Consider the following 27,067-nt stretch of genomic DNA (forward strand, 5'->3'; position numbering starts at 1 on the left):
CCAGGCCCTTTATTTATTATTTTTATTTTATGTGTATGAGTGTTTTGCCTGTATGTATGTAAGTGCACCTGTGTTGGGCAATGACTGCAGAGGTCAGAAGAGGGCATTGGATTCCCTGGAATTGGAGTTATACATGGTTGTTAGCCACCATGTGGGTGTTGGGAATCCAACCCGGGTCTTCTACAAGAACAGCAAGTGTTCTTAACCCACTGAGCTATCTCTCCATCCCCTGAGCAGCATTTTTTTATTGCATTAATTTAAGCTGTCAGAGAACAGATAAGCCTGTCCCAGTGGCTGCAGTGAGAACAAGCCTGTCTGAGTGTCATACGCAGAAGGCAGAGTATAAACTAACATACCCCAGGGTATCTCAACAGGCCTGACTGTTGATGGACCTTGTCTAGGAGTGATGTAGACAGACTTCCTTATCCATGTCTGGCCTGGGCTCTTGATCAGACCCCAGGAAAGGAAGAAATCTCAACCAGTGGCTGCCTTTGATTAATGCTTTACCTTAGAGAGAGGCTGGGCCCAAGAGCTGTCCAGAGTCTCCTTCATTATAATGGCCCTGGGTGCCTCCAAAGGCCTGTGGGCAGAGGAAAGGCTCTTGCCACACAGCTCTAGCTGTGCCTTACAGGGCAGACACAGTTCCGGGGTCTCCAGATACCAGAGAGGAGACAGGCCTCTCCTGGGTCACTCAAGGGCACATGCCTTTACCCTTCAACTATACCCACTGTGGTAGTTTGAATGAAAATGCCCCCCCCATAGGCTCCAAATATTTAAGACATTTTGTCCCCAGATGATGGCGCTGTTTTGGGAGGTTTTAGAAGGTGTGGCTATCCTGGAGGAAGCATATCACTGGGGTGGGCTTAGAGAGTTCTTAAGCCTTGCCAGATCTCCAGTCGCTCTCTTTCGTCCTGTGCCTGTGTGATGCTGTGAGAGCTCAGCTTCTGCTGCTCCTGCTCCAGCCACCTCCAGCCACCATGCCTCCCTGCCATGATGGGATATAATTCCCCTGGAACCGTAAGCTCAAATAAACTGTTTTCCTTCTATAAATTGCTTGGGTCAGTGTTTCTGTCACAGCAACAGAAAAGTGACCAATATACCCACCCTTCTCCCAGGATAGTATGAAGAGTCCAGGAAGGGCCTTGGCTCTAGGACTTACCCTCCCATTGGCAGGACCACCATAGATGTCCTTCCTTTGTTGAGGGCTAACTAGGAGAGATCAGATGCCCAGCCAGTCACTTCTCCCTTCATGGGGACAGACTCGTTTGTCCTTCCTTGAATCACATCTAAGACCTTTGAAGAATTGGCACTCCCCTCACCTGTGAGCCACAAGGTAGAAGTCCGAGTTTTGGCTGACTTTTGGCAAGTACTCACATACCTTCAGGGGCAGGGAGGTCCCTAGATGGCAGCTAGGTGAGGCTTCCCTGCAGCATCCTACCCAAGGCCCCCTCTGTTCCCACACTGGGAAGTACACTGGGTATGTCTGTTACCTCTTCCCTCAGAAGACCTGCAGAGACCTTGTCCCCAAGTCAGCTCTGCGCCAACTCTCAGACCTGCTTTCTGTCTCCTCCCCACTTTGGCAGCACAAATTGCATCAGTAACAGTACTTTCATGCAAAGGTGACTCTCCATGTGAGCCCTCCACAGCCCAAAGTCCAGCTGGTCCTCTGCCCCAAGGAGGCTCAGCTTGTGACAACCAGGGGAGGACACAGGCCTGTGCAGTGACTCAGCCCTACAAACACATTTCCACCCACTGCAGGTGCACATATCAGGCCCTCCTGACTTACTGCTATGCTCCCTCTGCCTGTGCAAGTCCTGTGGGTACCCCAAGTCCTGGTCCTGGCCTTATCCCAGGTATTGCATGTTGGATCTCACCCTCCCTTTGTGGACACAAGCCCAATACCTGGCCAGAAGCACACACGGACACAGTGTAGCTGCAAGGGCAGGGATAATGCTTTATATTAGTTTTTCTGTAACAGGTAAAAAAAGATTTTTATCTTTTTTTTTTTTCTTAAACAAAACCGAAAGTGTCCAGAACTTCCCTGCAGACCTGAAGAACAATGCAGCTGGGCCCTTCCTCCAGCTCCTCCCAGCCCCACACTGCTGCCTCCCTCCCTCCGCTTTCTTGAGGTCATCCTCAGAAAGTGCCTGTGGCCTGCCAGGGCACAGCAAGAAGGGAGATCACCCAGCACCAGAGGGAGGGGGCAAAGCCACCAGTAGAAGTCAGAAGGTTCTTATCCCCAGAGAGAGGGCAAGGAACAAAAGCCAGCTTTTGTGAGTCTCAGAGGGTGGGAAGCACCTGGCCAGAGAAAAGAGACAACCCTGAGTCTCCAAGGGACAGATGACAGAGGGTGTGGCATGTGGTCAGCTGTTCTGGTCAGTTCTGGCTGTGTTGGTGGCATAGGCCACTGTTTGTGTGTGTGTGTGTATGTGTATGTGTGTGTGTGTGTGTGTGTGTGTGTGTGTGTGTGTGAAGCAGAGAGTGGCTGCCTGAGTGTGCCAGGCCAGGCCCTGCATTGACTCAGAGGTCAAGTGTGTGGCAATGAGGGCCTGGGCAGAAGACTTGTTTAGAAGGTGACATGCAGCTGGCTGTGTATGGCCAAGTTAGTGTCTGCTCGTGTCTGGCTGTGTGACATAATGCAGGAAGGGGTGGAACCCAAGATTATGTTCAGCCTGTGGCATTCAGGATGCCTCTTGGGCTCAGCGCTGGGTGTGGCAGAAGGGGGCACACATGGGCACAGGCCTGGGCTGCAGAAAGGAATCCAGTGGTCCATCATCCTGTGGAACATGTTGGAGAGTCAGGGCCAGTTAAAACCAGCGTTGCAGAAGATAGATTAGAATGAGGGGGCTCTAGGAAGCCAGGGTACTATGAGTAAGGTGTCCCTGGGAATCTAGAGCCAGAGGGAAGTACCCAGCCTTGGGCCCAGAACTCCCTGGGGCTTCTCCCAGCATCCTACTTGGTTGACCTGACCATGGCCAACATCCCCCAAAAGGAGAAGATTCTCCCTGACTCTAGAACTCTACTGTTCCTCTCATTAGAGCCAGAGAATCCTCATGGAATACAGCAGTTACCCCCTGCTGCTGTTCCTGTCCCAGGGGATAGTGCCTCAGGAGAAGGGCTCTACCACCATAACTGGCCCTCATGCTCACAACCCTGCCATGCATGCTGCTCACTCTCATCAGTGGACACCCTGTCCCCATCATTTACCCACAGGACCATCTTTATCCATCAACAGCCCCCCACTATGGGGTCCTCTCTTCCCCAGGCCCTACTTCAAGTCAATATCCTAATGGTGGTCATGGCCAACAGCCCCCTCCCATGGCCATATCCTGGCCTTGTGACCCCTAGCATATTCACTGGAGTCCTAATTAACCTCAGATAGCCCCTCTGACCACTGCTCTCTGCCTAGCTGCTCCCTACCATCTGCCCAGGTTCCAGCACCCTTCCCATGTCCCTGCTACCAACTCTTCCATCTGTCTCTCTTCTCTGTCCAGCCTAGACCTCAGCACAGGGCCTGCCAACATACTCCATTTCTTTGTTCCTTGTCCTCCTGGTCCCAGGAACCTAGTGAAAACCTCAGCCATGGATAGATTCAGTTCTCTGCTGGGCACCTCCCACTGCATGGAGAAGACAGAAGTCTGGTGGCTTCAGGCTCATGTGACCTCCTATCCAGCCACCAAACTGCTTACCTGCCTGTGACTGCAGCCACTTAACCCTCCTGCTGTAGTGGGAGAGGCACTAGCCCCCCACAACCCCCACAGCAGCCATCATACCTGCTCTTATCCTCACTGCACCTCCTTCCACAGCAGCTCCACCAGTTCCAGTGCCAAAGGAGCAGCAAGCACAGTGCTCCTTCAAGAGCTTCACACGGCCTTCCCTCTACTGGGAAGCTCCTGCTCTAGCCTCCCCCAGAGTGAATGTACTCCCTCCTTCTCAGCCACTCGCTCTACCCCCACCTCGCCCTCAGTCATGCCCTATGAAGTCATGGGGGAATCGATGTAGACATATCCAGTTGGGCTTGGCAGTGCTCCCTCAGCCTCCCAGCAATACTGATATAGCTGAGACGCCCAATTCTGGAAAAGCCTATGCATGCACCAGGCATGTGTGCAGATGTGTGTCCATACGTAAGGCCTGTGTGCACGGGTACCCACAGGTGGCATGTCTATGCATGTACTCATACAGACATACTTGTGTATGCAAGTGTGTACATGGTAGTGCCTGCAATATGTCCTGGAAGTGATGTATGTGTACATGTGCACATGTATAGATGCCTGTGTTACATGTGTGTGCAAACTCCCTGTTCCTTGGCTGCCTGTGGCTGCCCCCTCCCTCTGGAGAAGTCTTTCCAGCCCCCAGTTTGGGTACCTATCTCAAGACCTGCTTCCCCATCTCTGGCCCAGCCTTCCATCCTGAACCCCAGCCTCACATGTCTACCCTGCTTTGGGGTGGCTCCTGGCACAGCACTTCTCCCTGGGCTTGAATGCTATGGCATGAGCTGACCTCCCTGGGCTTGCTGTCACCCCTCAACCTCTCCCATGGGCCTGGTGCATCCAACATGCAAAATGAACATATAGGTTTGCAAAGGGAAGGGACAAACAGAATAGAGGACAGGGAGAAGACTATAGAAACCCTAGACTGAGGCCAAGGACAGGATTATGGGGAGAGATGAGCACCATGGCCACATAGACCACCCACCTGGGTCAGATCTGGGTCACTTTGTCACTATCTCCTGTCCTCTTCCTCATCATCCTCTTCCTCCTCCTCTTCTTCCTCTTCCTCCTCTAAGCGGCCATGGTCCTTGGAAATGTCACCAAACTCAAAGTTGCCTTCAATGTCTAAGACCTGCAGGTGCTTCAGCCTCCGGAAAGCACTTTCCACCACGGAGCCCACGGCCAGCTTGTTGAACCTGGGCAGCAGTCCACTGGTCAGTGTCAGGAGCCCAGGCTAGGTCCCATTGCTCACCCGGCTCAGAAGGTAAAAGGGCAGGGAGTGTGTCCAGAGGATGGCACAGCAAGTTGAAAAGGTGGGGAACCAAGAAGCATGGTACACCATGGGAAGCTGACCTGTTAGGACATCAAGAGCTTGGGGGCAGGGAAAAGTAGAGGGCTGTCACCCCAAAAGTTAGGGGGGAAGCTTCCCTCTGTGTACACTCTCACTACATCTGCGTGGCAGACATGGGAATTGCCTCTGCTACCCTCGGGCACTAACACCAAGGCCTGGCTGGCACACAGGCAAGGCCATGGATGAGCTGGCCAGGGATTCACTCAGCCCTGATTTCAGGTTCTGCTCACACCACTCCAGTGTCACTGCCCTGGGATTTCTGCTCTCCCCTGTTCCTCTTCCTATCTGATTTGGGGAGCTGAGCTGAGGTGTGGGTGTGATTAGGAAGAAGCTATATCCTTTGGGCTCTGGGTCCCCTGGAGCCCCATCCCCAGAGCCCAATGGGGACTTGAGCATGTGTGCTCTGGGTCTGAGACTTGGGCCCCACCTGGTTGGTATGGACACAGCAGTCAGCCATATCTTCCCAGGTATGGATTGGGGAGATGCTCTCTGGGGTCCCCTCAATGCCACATTAACATCAATAATACTCTATCCTTAATGATTCTGACACCTACTTACAAACCTGAGTCACGGTAGGCCTGGCCTGCTGTGCCCATCCTTGCTGAGGTAACAAGGGCTCATAGGGTCCTACAGTATACTCAGGGCTCAAGGCCAGTGTCGAAGCCGGGCTCCATACCCATGCTCTGTCTTTGAGCAATTCCCCTGAGTCCCTCTGGAGCTGGATGTGCTCCCAGGGGCTGCATGTGGGGGCTGCACAGGGACGTCCTACCTGAGAAAGACCCCCTTGAGGTTGGGGGTGGAGTCGAAGGCACTGGCAGGAACCGCACTAATCTTGTTGTTCTGCAAGTACAGGTACTCAAGCGACTTGGGGAGCCCCTCGGGGATCTCTGTGAGCTGATTCCCAGCGACATCCAGCAGCTGCAGAGGTGATCAGGGGAGTCACACTCCCACCTGTGCAAAGCACTGAAAGCTTACCAAACTCTCACTGACCTGCACGCAGCCTATCCAAATCTAATGATAACCCTGGTGAGGAGAGGATCTGACTATCCCCATTTTCCAGATTGGGAAATAGCTCAGAGAAGTTAAGTAATCTGTCACACAGCTTGTCAGAGGTTGGAACCCACTTGCCAGACTCCTACCCAGTTCCTTCTGACTTTGTATCTAAAGTCATAGCCAAGATGTTTGGTTGTCACAGTCCTTCCTCCTTATCACACCTGTCACTCCCATCACACTTTACTAAGACAAGCCAGGTCTGGTGGCCCAGGCCTAGCATCCCAGCTACCTGAAAACTTAAAGCAGAAAGATCAGATTTGATAGGCCTGGACAACTTAGTGAGACCCAGTCATAAAAAAACGAAAAAACATGGGGCTAGAGATGGCTCAGCAATTAAGTGTTTGCTGCTTTTCTAGAGGACCTGAGTTCTGTTCCTAGCACCCACAACTTCCTGTAATTCTAGTTCCAGGAGATCCAACACCCTCTTCTGGCCTCCAGGAACCTGTACACAGGCCTTTTAGCCCTTGAATCTGCCCCACTGGTCATAGATGAGGGGAATGTGTGGGTGTTACTCATTTATAGATCTCAGGGACCGCATATGCAGGTCACATGTGCAGGGGCCAGGAGTAAGGGTGCAAGGCTTGCAGCAATCCTGTCACAATAAGCAGGCTCCAGGTTGGCTGGGCTCAGTCACCAAATGCATGGAGTCCAGGAGCCATAGGCAGGGAAGTGGGGCAGGTTTCCTGTAGAAACATCTACAGTGAACAGGAGACCCAGCTTACGCTGGCTTTGTGGTTACTGTTGCTGCCACATGGCGTGTCGGTAACCTTTACCAGATCCACACCAGTGCTTCTGCAGGGCAGGATTAATTAATCTCTAAGCTCCATCAGCACCCTGAGAGGCTGGAATTCAGGGTCAGAATCCAGTGGGGGCCTTGAATCCACATAGCTGGGTGAGCTGGAATCAGGAGTGTAGGGGAACACAAGCTTCCAACCCTGTCACCTCCCCTACCCACAGGGCTCCTTGTTTCCCAGTGTGTCTACAGTCCTTAGCACCATCCCCACTCTCAGTGTTAGCACTCCCTCATGCTTTCTAGTCATGGATGGTACCCATGGGTGCAGGGCACCTGGACTCCATGAGCCACCATCTCCACCCTCAGAAAGTCAGATGGGATGTAGAGCTGGATCAAAGTCTGATAAAACAAGCTGTGGGCTTGGCTGATGAGAGTGGGAAAGGGCCTCACCCAGTTCTGGGCCAGAGCAGTAAGCACAGGGTGGATCTGAGGCAGCAGGAATGGCTGGCTACCTATCAAAAGACCCATGAGAAAGAATCCCTGCTACCTCACCAGACAACACAGGCTGAGGCCCAGGGAGGTATCTGGCCTGCCTATCCCACCTAGAGGGGAAGGATGCTACCTAGACAGGATGACACTCCAGCTGAGTCCTAAGTGTTCCCTCACAAGACCCATTCTTCATAGGGTAACCAGCTCTGGAAAGGTATCTAGTACAATGTGGGGACTCTTCCAGACTTTGGAGTGAATGAATGAATGAACAAACATCTCCAGTAAGTATGGTAGGGAAGGTACTTCCAGCAGAAGGGCCAGTGTGTGCTGGAAGCAGGGCAGAGAGTCTTGGACAACATGGCAGGGAGTCTGGCCTTGGTCCCAAGGGCGGCAGGGAGCTATGGAAATCAGGGCAACAGCATGTGTGAGCTGATGCTCTTCAAGATGCATTCCTTGACTGCACATGCTGAGTCCAGTCAAGGAATATTGTAACTGGGTTAGGTGCTGGTGGGCTGCCTTAACCACCTCACCCTGCTCAGCTCAGGGTATCCCCTGGCCTCTCCTTGTCTCCAGCTGTCCCAGACACTCTGTGCAGACACTCCAGTCCGGATGGTAATTCCCACCACCACAGCCAGCGGTGAGTGCTGCAGACTAAAAAACCTGGCCTCAGGCCAGGTACGGTGGTACACACCTGTGGTGCATACCTTTAATCCCAGTACTCTGGAGGCAGAGGCAGGTGAATCTATGTGAATTCAAGGCCAGCCAGTGCTACATAGTGAGACTCTGTCAAAAAAATGTTTTAATGTAAAACATGGGCCCCTTATTCTACCCAGAGTGCAGACAACAGACAAGCCACAGATCCACGCCTGGAGGATGTGGCGTATGAAGAACAGTGCAGAGGAAGGTCTTAGGAGCTGGCATCCAAGCAGAGTCCAGGAGAATAGAGCAGGCCCTGATGAGGTCTGAGGGGGCAGGGGCAGCAACGTGGGGGCCCTCAGCTTCTGTCAGGTCTGTCATGAAGAGGAGTGGCTGTGGCAGGCTGAGGACAAGCCATCACAACTATACTGCAGTGCCTCGCCCTCTCCAGCGTTTTGGATGAATTTCACCTATTTACTGAGTAGGAGGTTCTTCTTGTTCCCCAAAGAAGTCTGATTCTTTGGGGACATCCCTGCGTGGCCATATCAGTCATGCCCATGGTCCAGCCTCGGAGTGCCTTTGCCAGATTTTCTCACCTTGGCTCTCTGTTGACTGGTAAGGCCAATGTGGGCAATGCCCCAATCTCCAACCCGGCAAGCACCTACTCCTGTACTTCAGATGACTGATATGGACTCTCCTATGCTGCCTGAACTGGCCCCCAGCCCTCCTGAACCAGGACCTGCAGCCATGACCCTCTCTTACCTCCACCATCCCTTCAAGCCTGGTTCTGCCTGTGGTGAGCTGGCCCAGTCACCCCAGATACAGGCTTCTGTGTTCATTCTGACCTTAGTTCTTGCACCGACCAGTAGACTGGGTTGCATGGCCCATAGTCCCCTACTCTACGGCCAGCCTCCCCAGCCGGTATCCAATGGTGGGTGAGCTCAGTCTGACTATCCCACAGGAACCTCGCTCCTGGAACAGCCCTCACTTAATCCCAGCAGATGAGTAGGTTTTGTGCAATCATACTCACAGCCCAACCCTACACAGCCCAGTCCTCTCCATACCTGCAGACCAGCAAGATCCGCCCAGGCGCGGGCACCCAAGGCCCGGCTGCGCAGTCGGTTGCCGGTGAGGTAGAGCTCCCGCAGCTGGGCCATGCCAGCCAGTGACCCCCGTGCCAGGGCAGTTAGCTCATTGCGCTTGACCTTCAGCACGTGCACGTTTCTGGGCAGGCCTGGAGGCAGTGTTTGCAGGCGGTTGCCCGACAGATCAAGGGAGCGTAGCAGGCGCAGCTTTCGGAAGGCATCCCGGTGCACCTGCGGGCTGGTGATGTAGTTGTAGCTGAGATTGAGCTCCTCCAGGAAGTAGGTGGTGGCGAAGTCTTCACGGCCAATGCCTGTGATCTGGTTGTGCAGGATCATGAGGGTGCGCACGCGGCGGGGCAAGCCACTGGGCACACTCTCCAGTGCGTTGTTGTACAGGTGTACGGTGTGAAGCCGCTTGAGGCCCTGGAAGGCCAGCGGGTGGATGCCCTCCGCCCGCAGCTGGTTGCTGTGCAGGAGCAGGTACTCGAGGCTGCGGATGGGCGTCAGCACATCGGCGTCCACACTCTGGATCACATTCTTCTCCAGGTGTAGGAGGACCAGGCTGCGGGGAAGACCCGCTGGGACCCGTGACAGGTTGTTGCTAGACAGATCCAGATACTCCAGGCTGGAGAGCTTCCTGGGGAAAGGAGGGAATTGGAATGTTTGGCAGGAGCCCACATCCCACCTTGTTTCTTCCCACCTCTGTTCCCAAGGAAGTAGCAGGAGCTGCCTGTAACCCTGCCCCGGCCCCCAGCTCTGCCACTGCTTGCAGTCCACTCTGAGAATCCCTCTGGGTTTGACTTAATGGTTTATTAGTATTGGGGGATCTAGCATGGTTTCTAACATATAGGAGTTGATTTGATTTGAAGACCATTGTTGAAACCTAGGTTAGCCTGTGGGGGCTATTTTGGACACTCTGAAATGAAAACATATTTGCCTTTTAACAAGAATGCTTGAGTTTTTATTTTATACCAAGCAGTCCACCTCTGCGAACACATCTTTGACTCCCTGCCATCTCAGCAGCCCTGAGATGACTTGTTCCTGGGGGCAGAAATGCCAACAGGCATGACTCAAAGATCCTTCTCCAGGGAAAGCATCAGGGAAGTGGGTGAACATGACTGTGCCTAGCTCGGACAAAACAAAGAAGGAGCCTGCTAGGTGCCATGGTGACACTGAGGATACAGGGCTCACCAGAAGGTCTCATTGTCCAGGCCCTCATCAGTCAGGTAGTTATTCTGCAGGTACAGCTCACGCAGGTTGCTCAGCTCGCTGAAGGCCCCAGGGGGAATCTTCTCCAGCTTATTGTTCTAAGGGGGATGTGAAAAGGAGGCAGAGGTAAGAACCTGGCCTCAGGAGAGGAGCTTGGAGGCCACCAGAAGGGGACTCAGACCTGTAGCATCTGGGTGTGTTGTCAGTCCCCATACAACCCACACTGAAGGTCAGGTACCCAAGCTTTTGCCTGTTCCTTGAGGTGCCTCATATTCCTGTAGCATGCCCTGAGACTCACTTGGCAGCCCCATGCCCATGTGGGCCAGGCTTCTCCCCTGCAGCTCCTGGCTCTGGTGCCCTGGCCATGGGTCTATTCCCCCTCCTCCAACCTCTCCACTCATCACCTTGAGGTGCAGCTTGTACAGGGCAGGTGGCAGGTGCTTGGGCACATGACGTAGGAAGTTGCTGGATAGGATGAGGATCTCGACATTGCTGGAGCCATTGAACATGTTGTCAGGCAGCCCGGCATCTGCTAGCTTGTTGTTGTGAAGGTATACAGACCTGAGGGATTGAAGCATGGTCCTCACACTTCCTGGGGTGCCTGGATTCAGGCTCTTTCCCCTGAGACTTCAAACCCTTGCTCAGGCTGAGAGTAGGGCCCAGGACACTCTTATCCCATCTTGACCCAGAAGTGCAGAGTTAAAGAGCTTCAGACCCCACCTATATGGTGATGCACAGGGACCACAGAGGGTCAGCACTCTCTCAGAAATCACCACATAAATTAGTGGCAGAAAAAGTACTTCCTGATCCCTTTCCAAATTTCTTTGTATGAAGCCCAGTGTGCCAGGGGGATGCTCACACTTCCCTAAGCAGCTCCAGGGAAGGGCAGCTCTGCCTGCTGAAAGGTGCTCCCTCCACCCACACCCCACACAGGCATAGGCTAGGCTGTCACTCCTCATCTCTTGGGCAGAGCCCCCTTATTCTTATACCTCTAGATCCTGAGTTTCCCCCAGGCCCTGGGTGTCCCTCTACCACAGTCCCAAGTAGAGCCTGTAGCCTGCTGCACAGCAAGCTCCTCCTCAGGACCTGCCTCTGTCTCCTGAAAGAGGGATTGCAGTACCTTAGCTCCCCTCCACCCCTCCACAGTCATCCCACACACATATAGTCCCCAAAGCCCAGGATCATCCCTCTGACCTCTGACCTCAAATTTGGCTTTTGACCAAAGGTGAGTCCATAGATCTTGGTGAGATAGTTGGCAGCAAAGTCCACACTGATTAGAGCGTTTGGCAGGAATCGAGGTGCCAATGTCAGCTGGAAAGGGAAGAGTGGGGCAGAAAGACCAGTGAAGGGGCAGAGGTTAGCACTGGCCTGTGCCACTGGCTACTCATCTGCGCCCCTTACTTGGATCTTCCCCGAAACCAGAGCTAATTGTCTAAAGTAAAAATTCTCTCTCTCCCTCTTGCCCCTGTGTCTGTGTGCGTGTGTATGCACATGCACACGTGTGTGTGTGTGTGTGTGTGTGTGTGTGTGTGTGTGTGTGCATAAGGGTGCCTGCTGAGCGGAGTCCAGAAGAGGGCGTTAGATACCCTGGAACTGGAGTTAGAGATGGTTGTGAGCTGCCAATGTGAGTGCTGGGGACCAAACTCAGGTCCTCTGGAAAAGCAGAAAGTGCTAGTAACTGCTGAGCCATTTCTGTAGCCCATTCCATCCTTTGATAAAGCAAAACCAAAATGTGTCCAGCTCTCACAGCCTCAGCTTGACAATCAAGGGCATAAGGGTGGCTGCTGAGCGGAGTCCAGAAGAGGGCGTTAGATACCCTGGAACTGGAGTTAGAGATGGTTGTGAGCTGCCAATGTGAGTGCTGGGGACCAAACTCAGGTCCTCTGGAAAAGCAGAAAGTGCTAGTAACTGCTGAGCCATTTCTGTAGCCCATTCCATCCTTTGATAAAGCAAAACCAAAATGTGTCCAGCTCTCACAGCCTCAGCTTGACAATCAAGGCCCTGGATTCATCCTGGGGGCATAGAGAACAGGAACAGGGTGTGACTTTTGATTAGCCCAGGGGTGGAGGGAAGACAAGCTTCAGTCATGCCATCCTTCCTGCTTACTGCTCACTTACATCAATTTTGAGACAGGGTCTCAGATGTTATTCAGGCTCATCTCAAATTTTTGGACTCAACTGATCTTCCTACCTCATGCCTGAATATTGGGACCGCAGGAGCATGCCATCTCAACTGTATAGCCCTTCCCTGGGCACAGGGTAGAATCTACCTACCCTTTATTGCTTTGCTCAAATGCCATTTCCTCCAAGAAGTCCCCCAAGTGCCCACAACTCTCCTCTGCATGCTGGAGGCCCTGGCCTCTTTGTTACCCGACACATTCTGACACTCTGGGTCAGAGGAGTGGGTCTATGTTCCCTTCCCAATTTCTAGGGCAACAGAGACCCAGAGGCCAGACTGGAAGAAGTCCTGGGGAATAATCACGGAGCTCAGGGGACGAGAACACCGGGAGGGCACAACAGCCCACCCACCCTCAATGGCCCTCACCTTATTGTTGGCCAGGTACAGGTAATTGAGGTTGGTCAGATGCTTGAATGCCTCTTCCGGAAGCCCTTCAAAGGACAGGTCAGAGTCCTAGATGAAGGAGATGCTACAGGGGAGCAGGCGAGCCACCCCACTTGCTAAGATTCAGGGAGGAGTCAAAACTTGCTCCTCTGGGTCTGTCTACCCTGCTTGTTTTCTCCCTCTCACATGGCCCAAGCACAGAAGCAAGCAGCTAAGTGTCTGCTGAGGGACTGAGTGACCTAGCCTAACCCTTTGAGCCCGGAAGGAGTACTCCCTTGGGGATGGCTGCAGGGGGCATCAAAGACACTCTTTTCAATCTCAGCCCCACCTATGAGCAGGTACAGCAGAGTTGAGACTAGGCTCTGTGCTAGGGGAAGGCCTCAGAAGGCACCACCTGGCTCACTCCTGCCCCCTCTGACTGATGTCATGTTGCTGGGAGACCAGCCAGACTGGCCTCTCTCCAGCCCTGAGCTGGCCTCTGACACTCAGTTCCGTCTCCAGGACCCCCAGATGCTGGAACAGGCCCAAGCCTAAAGAGAGGGAACAGTTACATAAACCATGGAGTGTCCCCCATGGAATACCCTGCTGCAGGGTGTGAACTGGTGGCCAGTGAGAGCATGAGCAATGACAGAAATAAACAACTAAGTGAGACAAAGCAGCCTACACAGCTATTGTAGTTCAGCTACCAATTTAAAAATGAAGAAACGCCTGGGCCAGGTCATGGGGATGGTTGTACACTATATAGACTTACTGAAACCCATCAAACTGAACTTTTAAATTGCATGACATGTAGTTCATAAATTACATCTCCATAAAACTGCTTTCTTTTAAAATGGAAAGAAAATAGTAAAATGTCAATAGTAATGGATTCAGTGGCAGAACTGTGTTTTTTTCTTTCTATTTTATTTTCCAAATGCTTTATCCTAATCATATGCTAGGTTCATCTTCACAAAAAAAGAGTAACTTAAATTTTTGCTCTTTGATTCTAAGGGCCCTTGCAAAGTGGAAAGTCTATGACAAGGTCCCAGAAAGCCTGCTGTTCTGAAGGCTCCAAGCCCCACCTCCTGGGTGTCAGAGCATGCAGGGCTGGCTCTGGCCCACAGCAAGGAGCCCCACTGCCAGTCCAGCCCAGGCCTGGGCTTTCCTTTAACCCAGGGTCTGCAAGGCCAAGCTTTCTCCATGGCCCCCATGCCACTCAGGCCCCGAGGTCCCAGCTCTGGGGTTCCCTCACCTCGGGAAGTCAGACGGTTGTTCTGGAGGTTCAGTGTCTCCAGCTGCTGCAGCCGAGACAGCTCCTCGGGGTAGATCTTCTCCAGCTGGTTGTTCTGGAAAGAGACAGGGCAGCAGCAGTTTGGGGTAGGGTGGGGATGCGTGGGCTTCTGTGCCTATCCTGGACCCCAGGCCTAGGAGTATCCCTTTCTTGGGCATCCACCTTGGAATTCTTTCCTGAGGCAGACCAACCCCAAGTACATAGCAGTGAGCTGAGAGATGAATGAGTTCCACTCTTAAAGGGCCCACATGTGGACATCCACTTGCAGGTCATACTTGCTTTGGACCATCTTCCCTTTAGATCTGCCTCAAGTATATGTACTTGGTGACAGTCATCTGCAGCTCTTCCCTAAGCAGAAGCCACTTAGCTCCCTTTCTTTGGCTCTGCAAGTCCCCACTTTCCTTGGAACACTAGATCTGTGACCACCTGTTTCAGAAAGCCTTCAGAGCTAGATAAGGAACATGTTCTGGGTCCCACAGTACAGGCCCTTCTAGCTCTGTTTGACTTCTCTGTTTACCTACTTCTCTGTCTCATTCACACACTGTGAGTACCCGAGGGGCAGGGGAACCTGCATCCTTCCTACATACCTAGCATCCCACACAGAACCACAGGCATCCAGCAGGTACCTGAGACAGTCTGTGTGTGAATGGATGGGTGAGCAAATGCGCCTACAATAAGAGCTATCCTCAACTTGTCCTTTGCTCTCATGGGCCACCACAACTACCAGCCCAGCCCAGCAGTGTTGAGTGACCAAGGGCAGATCACTTACCCTTACTGGATCTCCTCTGGAGAGGATGTAGCCATCTCCCCTCTTCCCCTAGAACTACCTGTGATACACTGGGGTCCACCCAGTCAGGAAGTCCTCAGTAGGGGCCTGCACCTGGGGTTCTGAGCCCACTGTGTCCTGGAGTTGGGTCCCCTTGTTCTAGCCCTGCAATGGTGTCTGTGCTGTCCTGTCTATTCAAGAGGGGGGCAGCTGCCAGGCTGGGCCTCAGTGCACACTCCTCCCATGAACTAGCAGGCTGTATTTCAGGGTTCTGTGACTAGGGTATTGGGGTGCCCTAAGCGGGGGACCAGGACTCCATGAATCTGACCTGCCCTGGAACCCTGAATCAGGATGAGGAGCCATGAGAATTGAAGTTCTGGGTAAGCAGGATCTGTGTAACAATGTTGGGGGTTCAGGGTCAGCAGTCTCAGGGGACAGAAGCAGTGGGGAACTGCTGACACACCAGCCTCACCTGCAGAGACAGGTGATTGGTGTGCTCTGGCAGGTCACCTGGGAACTCCCGCAGGTCGATGCCACCACAGTCCACAACACCCTCTTGGGAGCAGGCACAGTCTCGGGGGCAGTCGATGGTGGCCAGGCCAGGCTCTGGCTCCTCGGGACTCAGGACCAGTACAGGCCCCTCCTCCACAAATTCATTTTCCTCAGGGCTCAGGCTGTGGGTGCTACTTCGGCTAAACACAGGTGCCCTCACAGAGAGTACGGGGCCCAGGAGCAGCTGCAGCAGCAACAGCAGTAGGAACAGCAGGCCCTTGCTCTGGGCCATGGTGCCTGCAAGAGAAATGGCTCAGGCCCACTTCGGTGCCAGGTGATTCACTGGTCACATACATTGCACATGCGGCTAGGGCCCTTGGTGGTCATGATAGGACTCCATTGACTGCAATCTGCCACCCTCTCCCATGGGTGCTGCCCTCTGTAAGGGTGGGAGAGTCATGAAGCCCTGTCCTTAGTCAAGGCTGCAAAACCTTCCGCAACACATATCAGTCTGGGTCCCGAGGAATTTGCAACCCAATTTCACATAAAGGAAGCCGAGGCAAGACCTGGATTTTGCTAAATTCCTGATACCCCGACAAAGGCCATGTGGCAAGCTTTTGTCCCTCCCCTAGCAGGTGTGCCCAAAGCTCAGGCTTCCACTGTGAGATCCTCAGGACCTGGCCCTGCTGCTCTTCCAGCTCCCTCTCCTGTCACCAGCTCACTTATACAGGACTGCTCAGTGGTCCCTCCAGACTTTTGTACATGCTATTCCTTCTGCCCGTAATGCCCTCCACCTTTCTTGTACAATTATTGATTTCCAAGAAACAACTCCAGTGTTACAGTGTAGAGGGGGAGAGTCTGGGATTGCCTAGGGCTTAGTGTCAGTTAAGTTGGGCTGTGAACACTCAAAGATGGCTTTTTTTAACTCAGGCTGAATAATTCCCTGAGTGTAGGTACAGACTGAGTGAACCCAAAGCCTGGCAAAGAGGTGGCTGGGGCTACAGTTGTCCCATGGCCTCCTGAGTTCCACTTCTGATGGTTAGTCACTCAGCTGCCTTAACCAGGGTCTGACATGACCACCGCCCCTGTAGATGATCCCCAGTACATCAGGGATGGGTTCCAGGCAGAGGATGATGCTGAGGTGCCATTGTCCCCATGGTCCCACAGCCTGGGTCTTAGCTCAGAGCTGGGTTCCCAAGTTCTCATTACAAAGTGGTAGTGAGGACACTATCTGAGGTCCCACAGACCCACTTTACTGCACCCTTTCTGGGCCTTGGCCTCCTCATCTGTACCATGTAATGCTAAACTCATGTTCCTGTGAGGAGGCAGCGTGACAACAGACACAGCATCTGGTGTCTCTTCAGCAATAGGAGCTGCTGTCACTACTACAGTGACTCTTCATGGTAACACTCCATGAAGTGGCCAGGACGTGCACTGGCGAGTGTCTACGCCCTGGTGTCCACTCCTGAGTGGAGTGATCACTAGCATACAAGCCAGGCTGGATCTCTCCCACCACTCCCACAGGAAATGAAAATGTGCAGCAGCTAGAGGAGTCTGACCAGAGCCAGTCCTGGGAGGATCTGGGAAACTTGGTGGTGGCGGGGGCAAGGAGGGGGATGGACAGTGACCCTGGAGAGCAGGGCTGAGAGTGATCCTGGACAGCAGGCTCTGGGGCCCAGTGACCAGGGTATGAGCTCAGCTCTGGCTCTTATGGGTGTGTAACTTTGGGGAAGTTCTGAAACAGTCTAAGTTTCAGTCTCTCATCTGTCCTGGGGGTGACAGAAGTGGGAAGCCAGTGAGGTCAGAGGTGCACACAGTAAATGACCAATAAATGGAAGCTCTCCCTTCTACTACTCTGCTCCACAGCATGATCTACTTCCCAGCCACCTCACTGTCCACTACAGAATCCCCTCTTCAGCCTCCCATGTCTAAACTCCACATAGACTTCTTGACAAGGCCATGACCTATCTGCTCCCAGAAGACACTGCTCCGCTAGCCCTATGTGACTTCTACTGTACAATTTCAGATATTTCTTTGTGCCCTTATTGCCTCAGATGCCCTGTCTTGCACCCAGCCATGTCCTGGAGACAGAGGTGAGAAGAATCACATCCCTGTCCTCTGTCTAGAGGGGGTGGTACCATGATCACTACCCACTCAAGATTTGGGTGTAAAGGGGTCCCTCAAGGGGCAAGATCCCTAGGGGAAAAGAAAGGAGAGAAGAGGATGCCAGCCAGGCCTCCTTGACCCTACAGTCCACATAGCCTAAGTAGTCTTGGGCTCCAGCCCACTAGCATGGCAGAAGACAGGAGAGCCCAGCAGATAACCGGCTCCTGAACTCCAGAGATCAGTGGGCAACAGTGAATGACATTGCCAGCGACCTGGCCCTCCATTCACCCTGCCGTACCTCTATAGAGCATCACCGGAATACATGATCCCTCCCTCAGGGGGCTCCAAAGCCTTCAGGCCAGAGCAGTCAGCGGCAGACCTCAACAAGATCAGGGCTCAAGGAGGAGGCTGGGGGTGGGTAGGGGCAGGCCTCAAATTCACTCACTGCAGGAGGCCAGGGAGAGGATGTAGGAAAGGAGTGCCTGTCCCCACATAGCCAAGGCACTCCGAAGGTACTGGCAGCTTTTTCTCCCGAAGTCTCTTTCTGCCTAGCTTGCAGTCACTGTCTCACTGGGGCCGGCATAGCCTTTTCTCTGTGTGCCCCAGCTTGTTTCCAGGGTTCATCTGTGTTGTCCCACTGGTTTTTTCCCTTACTTTCAGCACGTCTCCTTGAAAATCTATAAGCTCATTTGTACAAATACTTCATTTATGTTAACATTCTGAACCATATTGAAAATGTTTTCATCACTACTTTAGAGAGCAGACCCATTGGGATCGGCCAGTGTAACAGCTGTTAAGGGGCCAAGTCGAGCTTCCAGCCCAGGACTCCCACACTGTCCTAGGCTGTTCTTGCCTGGACCAAGCACACTAGGTACTCAGGACCCACAAGGTAGGCTCCTGGCTTAAGAGGCTCATGGCTGCCCTGTCCACTCTAGTAGCCATTCACTGCCACATGTGGCTTTGGAGCATTTGAGGTATAGCTAGTCCAAGCTGAGATGTGCTCTAAGTGTACACTATAGTGTATATGGTTTACAGACAGTGCAGGAAAAAAAATGTAAACACCTCATCAATACTAATGATAAAATTCCTCAGTCATTTTGTATTAGTTAAATGATAATGTTTTTAATATATTGGGTTAAAGAAAATTAAATTTACCTGCTTCATTTTACTTTTTTAAAATTATTTTTTATTTTGTGTGTTGGGGGGCTCAGGTGCATGTATGTCATGGTGTGCATGTGGAGGTCAGAGGACAACTTTCAAGAGTAAGTTCTCTCCTTCCACCTTGTTGAGGCAGGGTCTCTCTTGTTTCTATTCCTGCACTGTGTATTCCAAGCTAGCTGGCCTTGAGCTTCCAGGCAATTCTGCTATCTCCACCTCCCATCTCACCAAAGGAGTGCTGGGATTACAGATATGCACCACCACACCTATGAGTTCTGGCACTGAGCTTGGGTTGCAGTTTTTACCTCCTGAGCCATCTCCCTGGCCTTTCATTTTACTTTTCCTAATGTGGCTTCTTCAACATCTCACATTGTGTTTGTCTCACATTATATTTATTAGGCAGTGCTATTTTAGAGCCTTATATGCAAACTGAGTCATTGGAGATGTGAGGGAGAAGGATCAGAGTTCACAGGGGCCCAGAGGAAGTCCAACCTCAGGTGTCTTCCTAGAGGAGGTGAGGTCTGGGTTAGATATTCTGGTGGATGAGCTTCAGGCAAGTGTGAAAGGGGGTTGGTGTGTGTGAAGGCCTGGGATCTAGAGAGGCCCATATTGCAAACTCCGCAAAGCTCACCAGACTGTGGTGGCAGGTGGGAACTGGAAATGATACAAGCAGCCACAAGTCCAGGCCAGGTTGAGCCAGGGAGTGTGAGCCTTGTCTCTAGAAGAAGAGGAGCCACTGAAGTGAAGAGGGCAACAGGCAGGCTGGGGATGGAGCTGTGGGTGAGGGGTGGGAGAGATAAAGAGGCTTCGTGGGCCAAGATGTTGGCTCAGGGGAAGAGAGGAGTGGCTGGAATCCAGATCCGGGTGGGAAGATTAGATATGGCTTGGACAGTTGTAGTCCCAGTGGTGGGCTTCTGTCCCCAGCCTCCTGGCCACCCTCAGGACTATGAGAGTCTGGGATCTGGCACTTTTGGTCTCCGCAGGCACCTTCACTAACATACACACACCCATACACAGACGGGCACACATACACATAATTAAAAATACACGGAGGGTAAAGGTGCCTGCTTCTAAGCCTGACAACCTGAGTTCTAACGCAGGACCCACATGATGGAAGGAAAAGCTGGGCATGGTGGCACACATCTTTAGTCCTGGCACTCAGAAAGCAGAGGCAGGCACATCTCTGTGAGTTCAAGGCCAGTCTGGTCTACATAGTGAGTTCCAGGATAACCAGGACTACAGAATGAGACCCAATCTTTAAAAAAAAAAAGATGGAAGATGAGAACAAACTCCCACATGTGCACCATGGCATGTGCTCACCCCCACACACACATAAATGTTTAAAAAAGAAAACAACAACAAAACCCAGAACTAATGTGGCCTTCTGCCCATAGCCCTGAGCTGGTCTTGGAGGCTGAGTAGTTCTGCAAGTAAACAAAAGGGAGGAAAGGCCTCTAGGCAGACGGGAGACACAGGCAAGGTGTGAAGTGGGGTCAGGAAAGAGGCAGGTGTGTTTAGAAGGAAAGACCACCATCCACCACCCCCTACCCAGGATTCAGACAGAAGGGACATTTTGCTCTCTCCATAGGGCACTAAGTCATTGAATCTGCCCTTGACTTGCACACAAATTTGGCCTGAAACTCCAAGAGTGGACAGAAGGGGGCAGAACCCCTAGACGGGCCATCAGTGATTTCCCAGTGCAGCCCAGGCCCTTCCCAGAGGTGTGCGCCCTATGACCGACCCTCCTGCCTCACTTTGGCTTTCACTGCGCGATGGGAGCCCTCCCAGCTCACACCAGGGGTGCCTCTTCCTTCGCCAGCCGACGTTCAGGTTGCTTGCGCTCATCCCTCTGCGCTCTCTCACGCATCCGCATCTGGGCCAGGATACCAGCCCTCTACACGCCTGCTTCTCTCCAGCAGCGTGGGCTGCAGCTTCCTCCCAGCCTCCGGCCCAGCTTCGGAGCTCGCAGCCAACACCTCCCTGTCTTCCACCAGACCCCGTCAGGTGGTCCAACTCCCATCTCGCCCTCAGCCCTAGGCTACGGTGGTGGTTCCGGGACCACCTCGCTCTTCACACACCCTTTCTCCATCCTGGCTGGAAGCAGCTGCCTAGGCAGACGGATTGCAAGCCCAGCGCTGCACAGAGGCTGCACAGGGGCCAGGAAGCCGAGCCCTGCTGCTCAGTGGGTTGACGCTTGGGGTGCGCCTCTCACCTGTCCACAAGCCCTAGGGACAGATTTCTGTCCCTTTCTGGACTTGTTTCTCCGTCAGTAAAGAGGTCGATGTTGGACTCGGTGGAGCCCCTGTCGATACTGACAGGGAAGGACTCGGAAGCCCTGGGCCCAGACTGTCAGTGCAGGAGTGCGGGCCTCTTCCCATTCCACCTGCCCCCACTGGCCCGGCCGCCGGCCCATGTGTCTCCACCTCCCTTCCTCTCTCGCGCTCAGATTCTTTCCAGATGTGCGCAGCGGGAGGGGCCTGGGGGCTGGGACCAGCTTCTGGCGGGAGAGGAGAAAAGGGCGCCCCCTGCTCCTGATCCCGCTGGAGTGGCACCCGGGGCATGCCCGACTCTACCCTCCGGCGGTATGCTGCGGCCCATTGCCGGCAGCTGCTGGTGAAGCCCGCGCACAGCAGGGAAGTGGGGGTAGGCTACCCAGTCTTGACTGCGGCCCACCCGGCTCCCGCCCGTACCTGGTGCGCGCCCCGCGGGCGAGCAGGCTCCCGGGTGTGTGTTGCGCTCCTCGGGCGCAGGCGCCTTCCATTCAAGTCGAGCTGCGCGTCCCGGACGCCAAGTTTTGTTGTGGGTTCTCTCCTCCCCGCCTCTCCCCCGCTCCCCGCCCCCGCCCCGCGGCATCTGCCGGACGCCGGCCTCTTCCCGACACAGGCGCAGGGTCCCCAGGCGCGGGGAGGCAGGGCCTGCGCCCTGGGTTTGGCGGCTCCCCATTTCCCTCGCAGCCAGCCGGACCGCACCGGGCCCTCTCCGCCCCAGCGGGCGCCGCACCACGCCCCTCGCGGGGAAAGCGGGTGCCTACCGCGTCCCGCATCCCACTGCAAGCCTGCAGGCGACTGCACCGATTCGGGTCCCGCACCTGAAAGAAGCGCCGCCGAGACGGCGCCTTCCACCCAGTGCCGCCAAGCTCAGCTTCTTCCTCGGGTTGGAGGACTTTGCAACCTTTCCAGCACAAGTACCCTTCGGTTCCCTCTCCTATCCCGGGGTCCCGGGCTGTGGCTAATTCGGCGCTAGCCAAGACCGCTTCCCGGCAAAGTTCCTAGCTCTCCCCTCTCCCTTTGCTCTCTGCTGGCTCCGACCCCACAACCTGGTGAATCTTGAAGGATGGTAAATTGGGCTGGGAGTCTGGGTAGGTGCACGCAAATCCCTGGCGCAGGGAAAACCCAAGGGGTGGGTAGGGAGCCCTTTCGGCACCATATTGCTCCCAGGAGCTGAAAACGTTCCAAGGAAAGGAGCATTAACTACTAGCAGCTGAATCAACACTGTTTGGTGCCAGGGGCTTCATGGTGGAAAGTCAGTGGGACTGGGTTTGGGTGGTACTTGGCACTTCCACTGTGCAAAATCCTGTCCTTCATACCTGCTCTGGCCTACAGGCAGGGCACCACAGCTATCTCACCTTGCTCAAAGAGCGGCAAGGATAAATAAAGCAAATGTGCACTGCCAAGACCCTGAACGAATGGACGGCTCTTGTAAAGTGGCTCCAGACTCTTCACTCCTGGTTGCCAGGGCATTCTCCTTCTATCTGTATCTATATACCCATGGGCTAGTCTCCAGTTCTTACAACCTGCTAAGGAAAACTGCTGTTTCATCTTTAACAGCAGTCAAAGAAAGGAAATGGCCTCTGCCAGGGTAAGTGACCAGTGCTAATAAAATGCTACCTGACAGATAGGGTCTGGGCCTGTCTATATTCTCAACAGCCCTCCCTGTGATGGAACAGGTGGGCAATGTGAGCAGGTATGGAGAGAGCCTGGATTTGAACCCACAACTATGTTTCCATTACACCCATAACTCAAGAACTTAACAATAGTAGAAAAGGGAAATATTTTGCCTTCTTTGGCCTCAAATTCCAGTCTTCTCTGAACTCAAATTTGAATGTTGGTATGATTCACAGGGTTGGACAGGGCCCAACAGAGATGGGTCTTGTGTTTTCTGGACAGAGCATAGATTCAACTGGAGCTAAAAGGACAGGATTCTATTGGCTTGATTACCCATGAACCAAAATCTCGAACAAGGAGAAACCAGCACATATCGAACACCTACAAAGTGCTAGGCACAGTCCTTAAATAACCTATCTTTCCAGCCCTATGGCAAAGGTATTGTCTAGAGTAACTTAGACCTGCTAGGGCCTGGGTGTTTTAGGGGCCAGCCAGTTGGTACACCACATACCTTCTCCCCCACCATTGAAAAAGGCTTTGCCCAAGCCAGTGATGCACATATATAAAATAAAATAAATAGAATATTAAAAAGAGGAGGGGTCTGGAGATGGCTCAGTGGGTAAAGTACTTGCCATACAAGCTTGATCAGCTGAGTTTGGATCCCCAGAATCTCCATAAAAGCCAAAAACAGTAGCATCAAGCATCTGTAATCTCAGCACACCCCTCTGCAGGCATGGGAAGCCACACAGGATCCTCAGAAGCTCACAGGCTAACTAGCCTGGTGTGCACAGCAGTGAACAAGAGACCCTGCCTCAATGTGGAATGTGTAGACCAACACTGGAGGTTGTCCTTTGTTTTTTTGTTTTGTTTTTTAATTTTTAATTTTTGTGTATATCATACAGAAAATCATCTTTATAACCCCTTCCTCTTTGGCACCCTCCCTGAGCCCTTGGTGGGTGGATCTTAATATAGGAGTCCTGTCCAAGGGCCCACACTCTGCAGACTCTTATTGTCTGAGTTTTGGCCATTTGTGACCTTTTACATTCCTGGCCCTCTGTTGCATGACGGAGTTTCATTGATGAGAGTTGAAAGATGCATTAGCGTTCTCTTCATCCCTGGTTCTATGTTCCGTGAGCCTTAGGTGTAGAAGTTGCATCTTAGATGTGTCACTTAGACTTGGGCAAGTAACAGAGAAATCTCTGTGTGACTAGCTGTGGAACTCTGGAATTATCTTTATTGCTTGAAAAAAAGAGCTTCTTTGATGGGTGGTGACTAGGATACTTGCCTACAAGTTTAAGGATCCATATTTTGCACGTGATATTACATTTGTCTAGGAATGTGACAGCCTTGGAGTTTTCTCTAAGATCTATGACCTCTCCAGCTATGTGTATTTGGCTAGGTTTACAGTACCACACATGAGTTTCCTCCCATTGAATGGGCTTTAAGTCCAATTAGGTAGCTAGCATTTGCCCCCAAGATAAAAGTAGCACAACTGCACCAATGTCGTTTGCTGTGCTGGTCCATTGGTGTGGTTTTCAGGGCTTGAAGCTAGGGCTGGACCATTGGTTGCTGTTGTCCCTTAGCAGCTTTCTTAGCGCTCTCCAAAGCTATGAGAGCTAGCCTTCAGGGAGGTGGTGTCCAGGTTCAATTCCAGCTCCACCGCTTCAAATCCCACACACACACACACACACACACACACACACACACACACACACACATTAAAAAATGACAAGTGGTAAAAATGAACAAGAAACCTCTCTACCACCCTGTCTTCTAATGAAAAACAGAAGGAAACAACATTTAAAAAGAGGGCTAAAGACAGACATACAGCTGGGCGTAGTGGCGCACACCTTTAATCCCTGCACTCGGGAGGCACGGGCAGGTGGCTGAGACTGAGGCCAGCCTGGTCCACATAGTGAGTTCCAGGCCACCTGGGGCTACAGGAAGACCCTGTTTCAAAAAACAGCAAAACAAAAACAAAAGCAAAAGCAAAAGGAAAAAAGACATGATACAGAGCTAAGACTGAAGGCGGCTCTCAAAGGGGGCCGGGGAGAGACGAGAAACACAAGCTGTCACATTTCACCATTGGGGAAGAAAATATTCCCTTTCCTTGAGTTCAGGACTCAAGACTTTTCTTTATCCAGTAGAAGAGTCCTGAATACTGAGCTACGGCAGTGGTTTGATTCAGAGTGCTGTTTGGGTCTATGGGGTCTATCCGAAGGGTTTTTATGTTTGTTATTTCCAGGATTAGGGATCAAACCCAGGGCCTTGTGCATACTGGGCAATGTTCTACCACTAAGCTTTATCCTCAGACTTCTTTTTTTGATTTTTTGATTCTGAGACAAGGCCTTGAACTTTTAATTTGCTTGCCTTGGCTTCCCAAGTAACTAGGATTATGTTTGCAACTGCCTGGCTGAAGGCTCTTGACAAAGGACAAAAGTTAAGGCTATGGAGATGGCTTAGTTGGTAAAGTGTTTGCTGTGCAAGTATGAGGACCTGAGTTTGATCGCCAGCACCCATGTTTAAAAAAATAAGGTGGGACACAGTGGTATGTACCTGTAATCCCAGCAACTGGGAAGCAGACACAGGATCCCTGGGGCTTACTGGCCAGCCAGTCTAGCTTAATAAATGAGTTCCAAGCTCAGCAAGAGATCCTGTCTCAAAAAATATGTAGAGGGGCTAGAGAGATAGATCAGTGGGTAAAGTGCTTGCTTTGCACCATGCAAGCACAAGGACCATTAGTTTGAATCACCAGCACCAGTCAGGCATGGCAGCACATGTCTGTAAGGCAACCCAACATTGTGAGGAGTCACAGAGGCCAATCTCTTGAGCTCACTGGCCAGCCAGTCTAGCCAAATTGGTAAGCTTGTGAGACCATCTCAAAAAATAAGGCAAAGAGCAACTAAGGAAAACACCCAATCCCTGGCCTCCAAAGGTTTATACACACACACACATGAACACACACACACACACACACACACACACACACACACACACACACGTGTGCGCTCGCACAGACTCATGAAGGAAGCCGAGGATGGGAAAACCACAAAAGAAGTCTGGATTCCTGTAACATTTTACACAAACTACTACTGGACTTGTATATTTTTCATTTCTGTTCTCTGGATGGAATCCTTTCAGGAAAGAATCTCAACTTGCATTCTGTGAGGTCCCCTTTCTAACCCTAAAACCATTATGATATGAATGTCTTACACCCCCTCCACATACACACCAAGATGTCTACCCCTTAATCTCTAGAACCTGTTATATTCTATAACGCAAAGGACTCTGCAGCTGTGACACATCCACATGCCTCCAGCAAGGGACTTCAGGCCTACAGCAGCATAGAGCTGAGCTCTGTCAAAATCCTGAATGCTCACACCTCCAGATTCTCCCCTGGTCTCAACACCTCAGTCTGTGAGGCCCGTGGCAAAGCATGCTAGAGAACCCAAGTGAGTCATAGTGGTATTATTGTCCCTTATTTCAGGAAACTGATGCTCAGGGAGGAAGTGAAACTTACTCAGGGCACCCAGCTAATGAGTGCTGGAGGCAGAATTCAAACTCAGGTCAGGTCTTCAGGTTCCAACTCAGTGAAACTGCTATACTGCACTACCACTCTGGTTTGAAGAGCCTATTAAGAACAGGCAAACAAAACATCCTCAGGCTGCTTTCATATTAGTAAAATTTGGAATTTTTTTTCGAAGATTCCATTTCATCCAAAGTTATAAACAAGCCCAGGTATAAATAAGTAAAAAAGAAAACTCTGGTCTTTTCTGGCATGTGGAAAAATATTTTGATAAATAATAAAAGGAGACATCCACTGCTGTCAGTGAAATGGCATGCTCCCGGTTCAGATAATCCTTCAGTCTTCATTCAGGTCTGTCTCAGGAAGGAAGGCCTACGTTTTGCCATCTGGGTTTAGAACACCTGTGGTCAGAGATTCGAGTCCACTCATGACCAGGTTTTATTGCCAGGAACTTCAACTGATGTTCAGTCAAACTTGGGGCTTCTTTCAGTCTGCCCAAGTCAACCATCCTCTTACACTGTCTTCATGTCCAAAACGCTTTCCATTTACTTCTGTCCTGAGTATTTAGTCCTAAACAGGCTGTGTCTTTCACACTACAGAAGGTGCCATATTCTAAAAGGTGAATTATAAAGTAACTTGCAGAGAAAACTAAAACCTAACATTGTTGGGCAGCCGATTAGAAAACTAGCACTTACCACTTCTCTGCCTGCAATTTATGCAATTTTACTTTATTTTATCCTTATTTTTTGGTCTTTTTGAAACAGGGTCTCCCTGTAGCCCCAGCTGTCCTGGAACTCACTATGTAGACCAGGCTGGCCTCGAACTCACAAAGATCCACCTGCCTCTGCCTCCTGAGTGCTGGGATTAAAGGTGTGTGCCACCACGCCTTATTCTTTATTTTTAGAAGTTCTGTGATTGAACCCAGGACCTTGCACATGCTATGACAGCATCCTACCATTGAGCTACATCCCTAGCACTTCTGCCTACAATTTAAATAAACAGCATAATATAATCAATTGTCTACAACTTTATTTAAT

The 27,067-nt window shown here is 52.0% G+C and overlaps 1 protein-coding gene across 3 annotated transcripts; it reads right to left on the reverse strand.

Annotated features, from left to right (window-relative positions):
• Window positions 1–2,430: 2,430 nt before the first annotated feature.
• Podn (podocan) lies at window positions 2,431–26,266 on the reverse strand. 3 transcript variants are annotated; one of them, XM_029561262.1, is made up of 11 exons: window positions 26,025–26,266; window positions 15,337–15,653; window positions 14,060–14,153; window positions 12,811–12,875; window positions 11,468–11,577; window positions 10,671–10,827; window positions 10,249–10,364; window positions 9,037–9,694; window positions 5,831–5,979; window positions 4,696–4,906; window positions 2,431–2,777 (listed from the first exon to the last, which is right to left on the reverse strand). In XM_029561262.1, exons 2-10 carry the CDS (start codon window positions 15,646–15,648, stop codon window positions 4,723–4,725), a joined length of 1,845 nt encoding a protein of 614 aa, XP_029417122.1. In that variant the 5' UTR covers window positions 15,649–15,653; window positions 26,025–26,266; the 3' UTR covers window positions 2,431–2,777; window positions 4,696–4,722. The 3 variants fall into 3 exon arrangements, with proteins under 3 accessions (XP_029417122.1, XP_008826640.1, XP_017652472.1); XM_008828418.3 differs by lacking the exon at window positions 26,025–26,266 and adding an exon at window positions 21,311–21,432; XM_017796983.2 differs by lacking the exon at window positions 26,025–26,266 and adding an exon at window positions 20,833–20,962.
• Window positions 26,267–27,067: the final 801 nt, after the last annotated feature.

This window comes from Nannospalax galili, unplaced genomic scaffold (assembly GCF_000622305.1).
Source record: "Nannospalax galili isolate Female #2095 unplaced genomic scaffold, S.galili_v1.0 scaffold713, whole genome shotgun sequence".
Taxonomy (NCBI): domain Eukaryota; kingdom Metazoa; phylum Chordata; class Mammalia; order Rodentia; family Spalacidae; genus Nannospalax; species Nannospalax galili.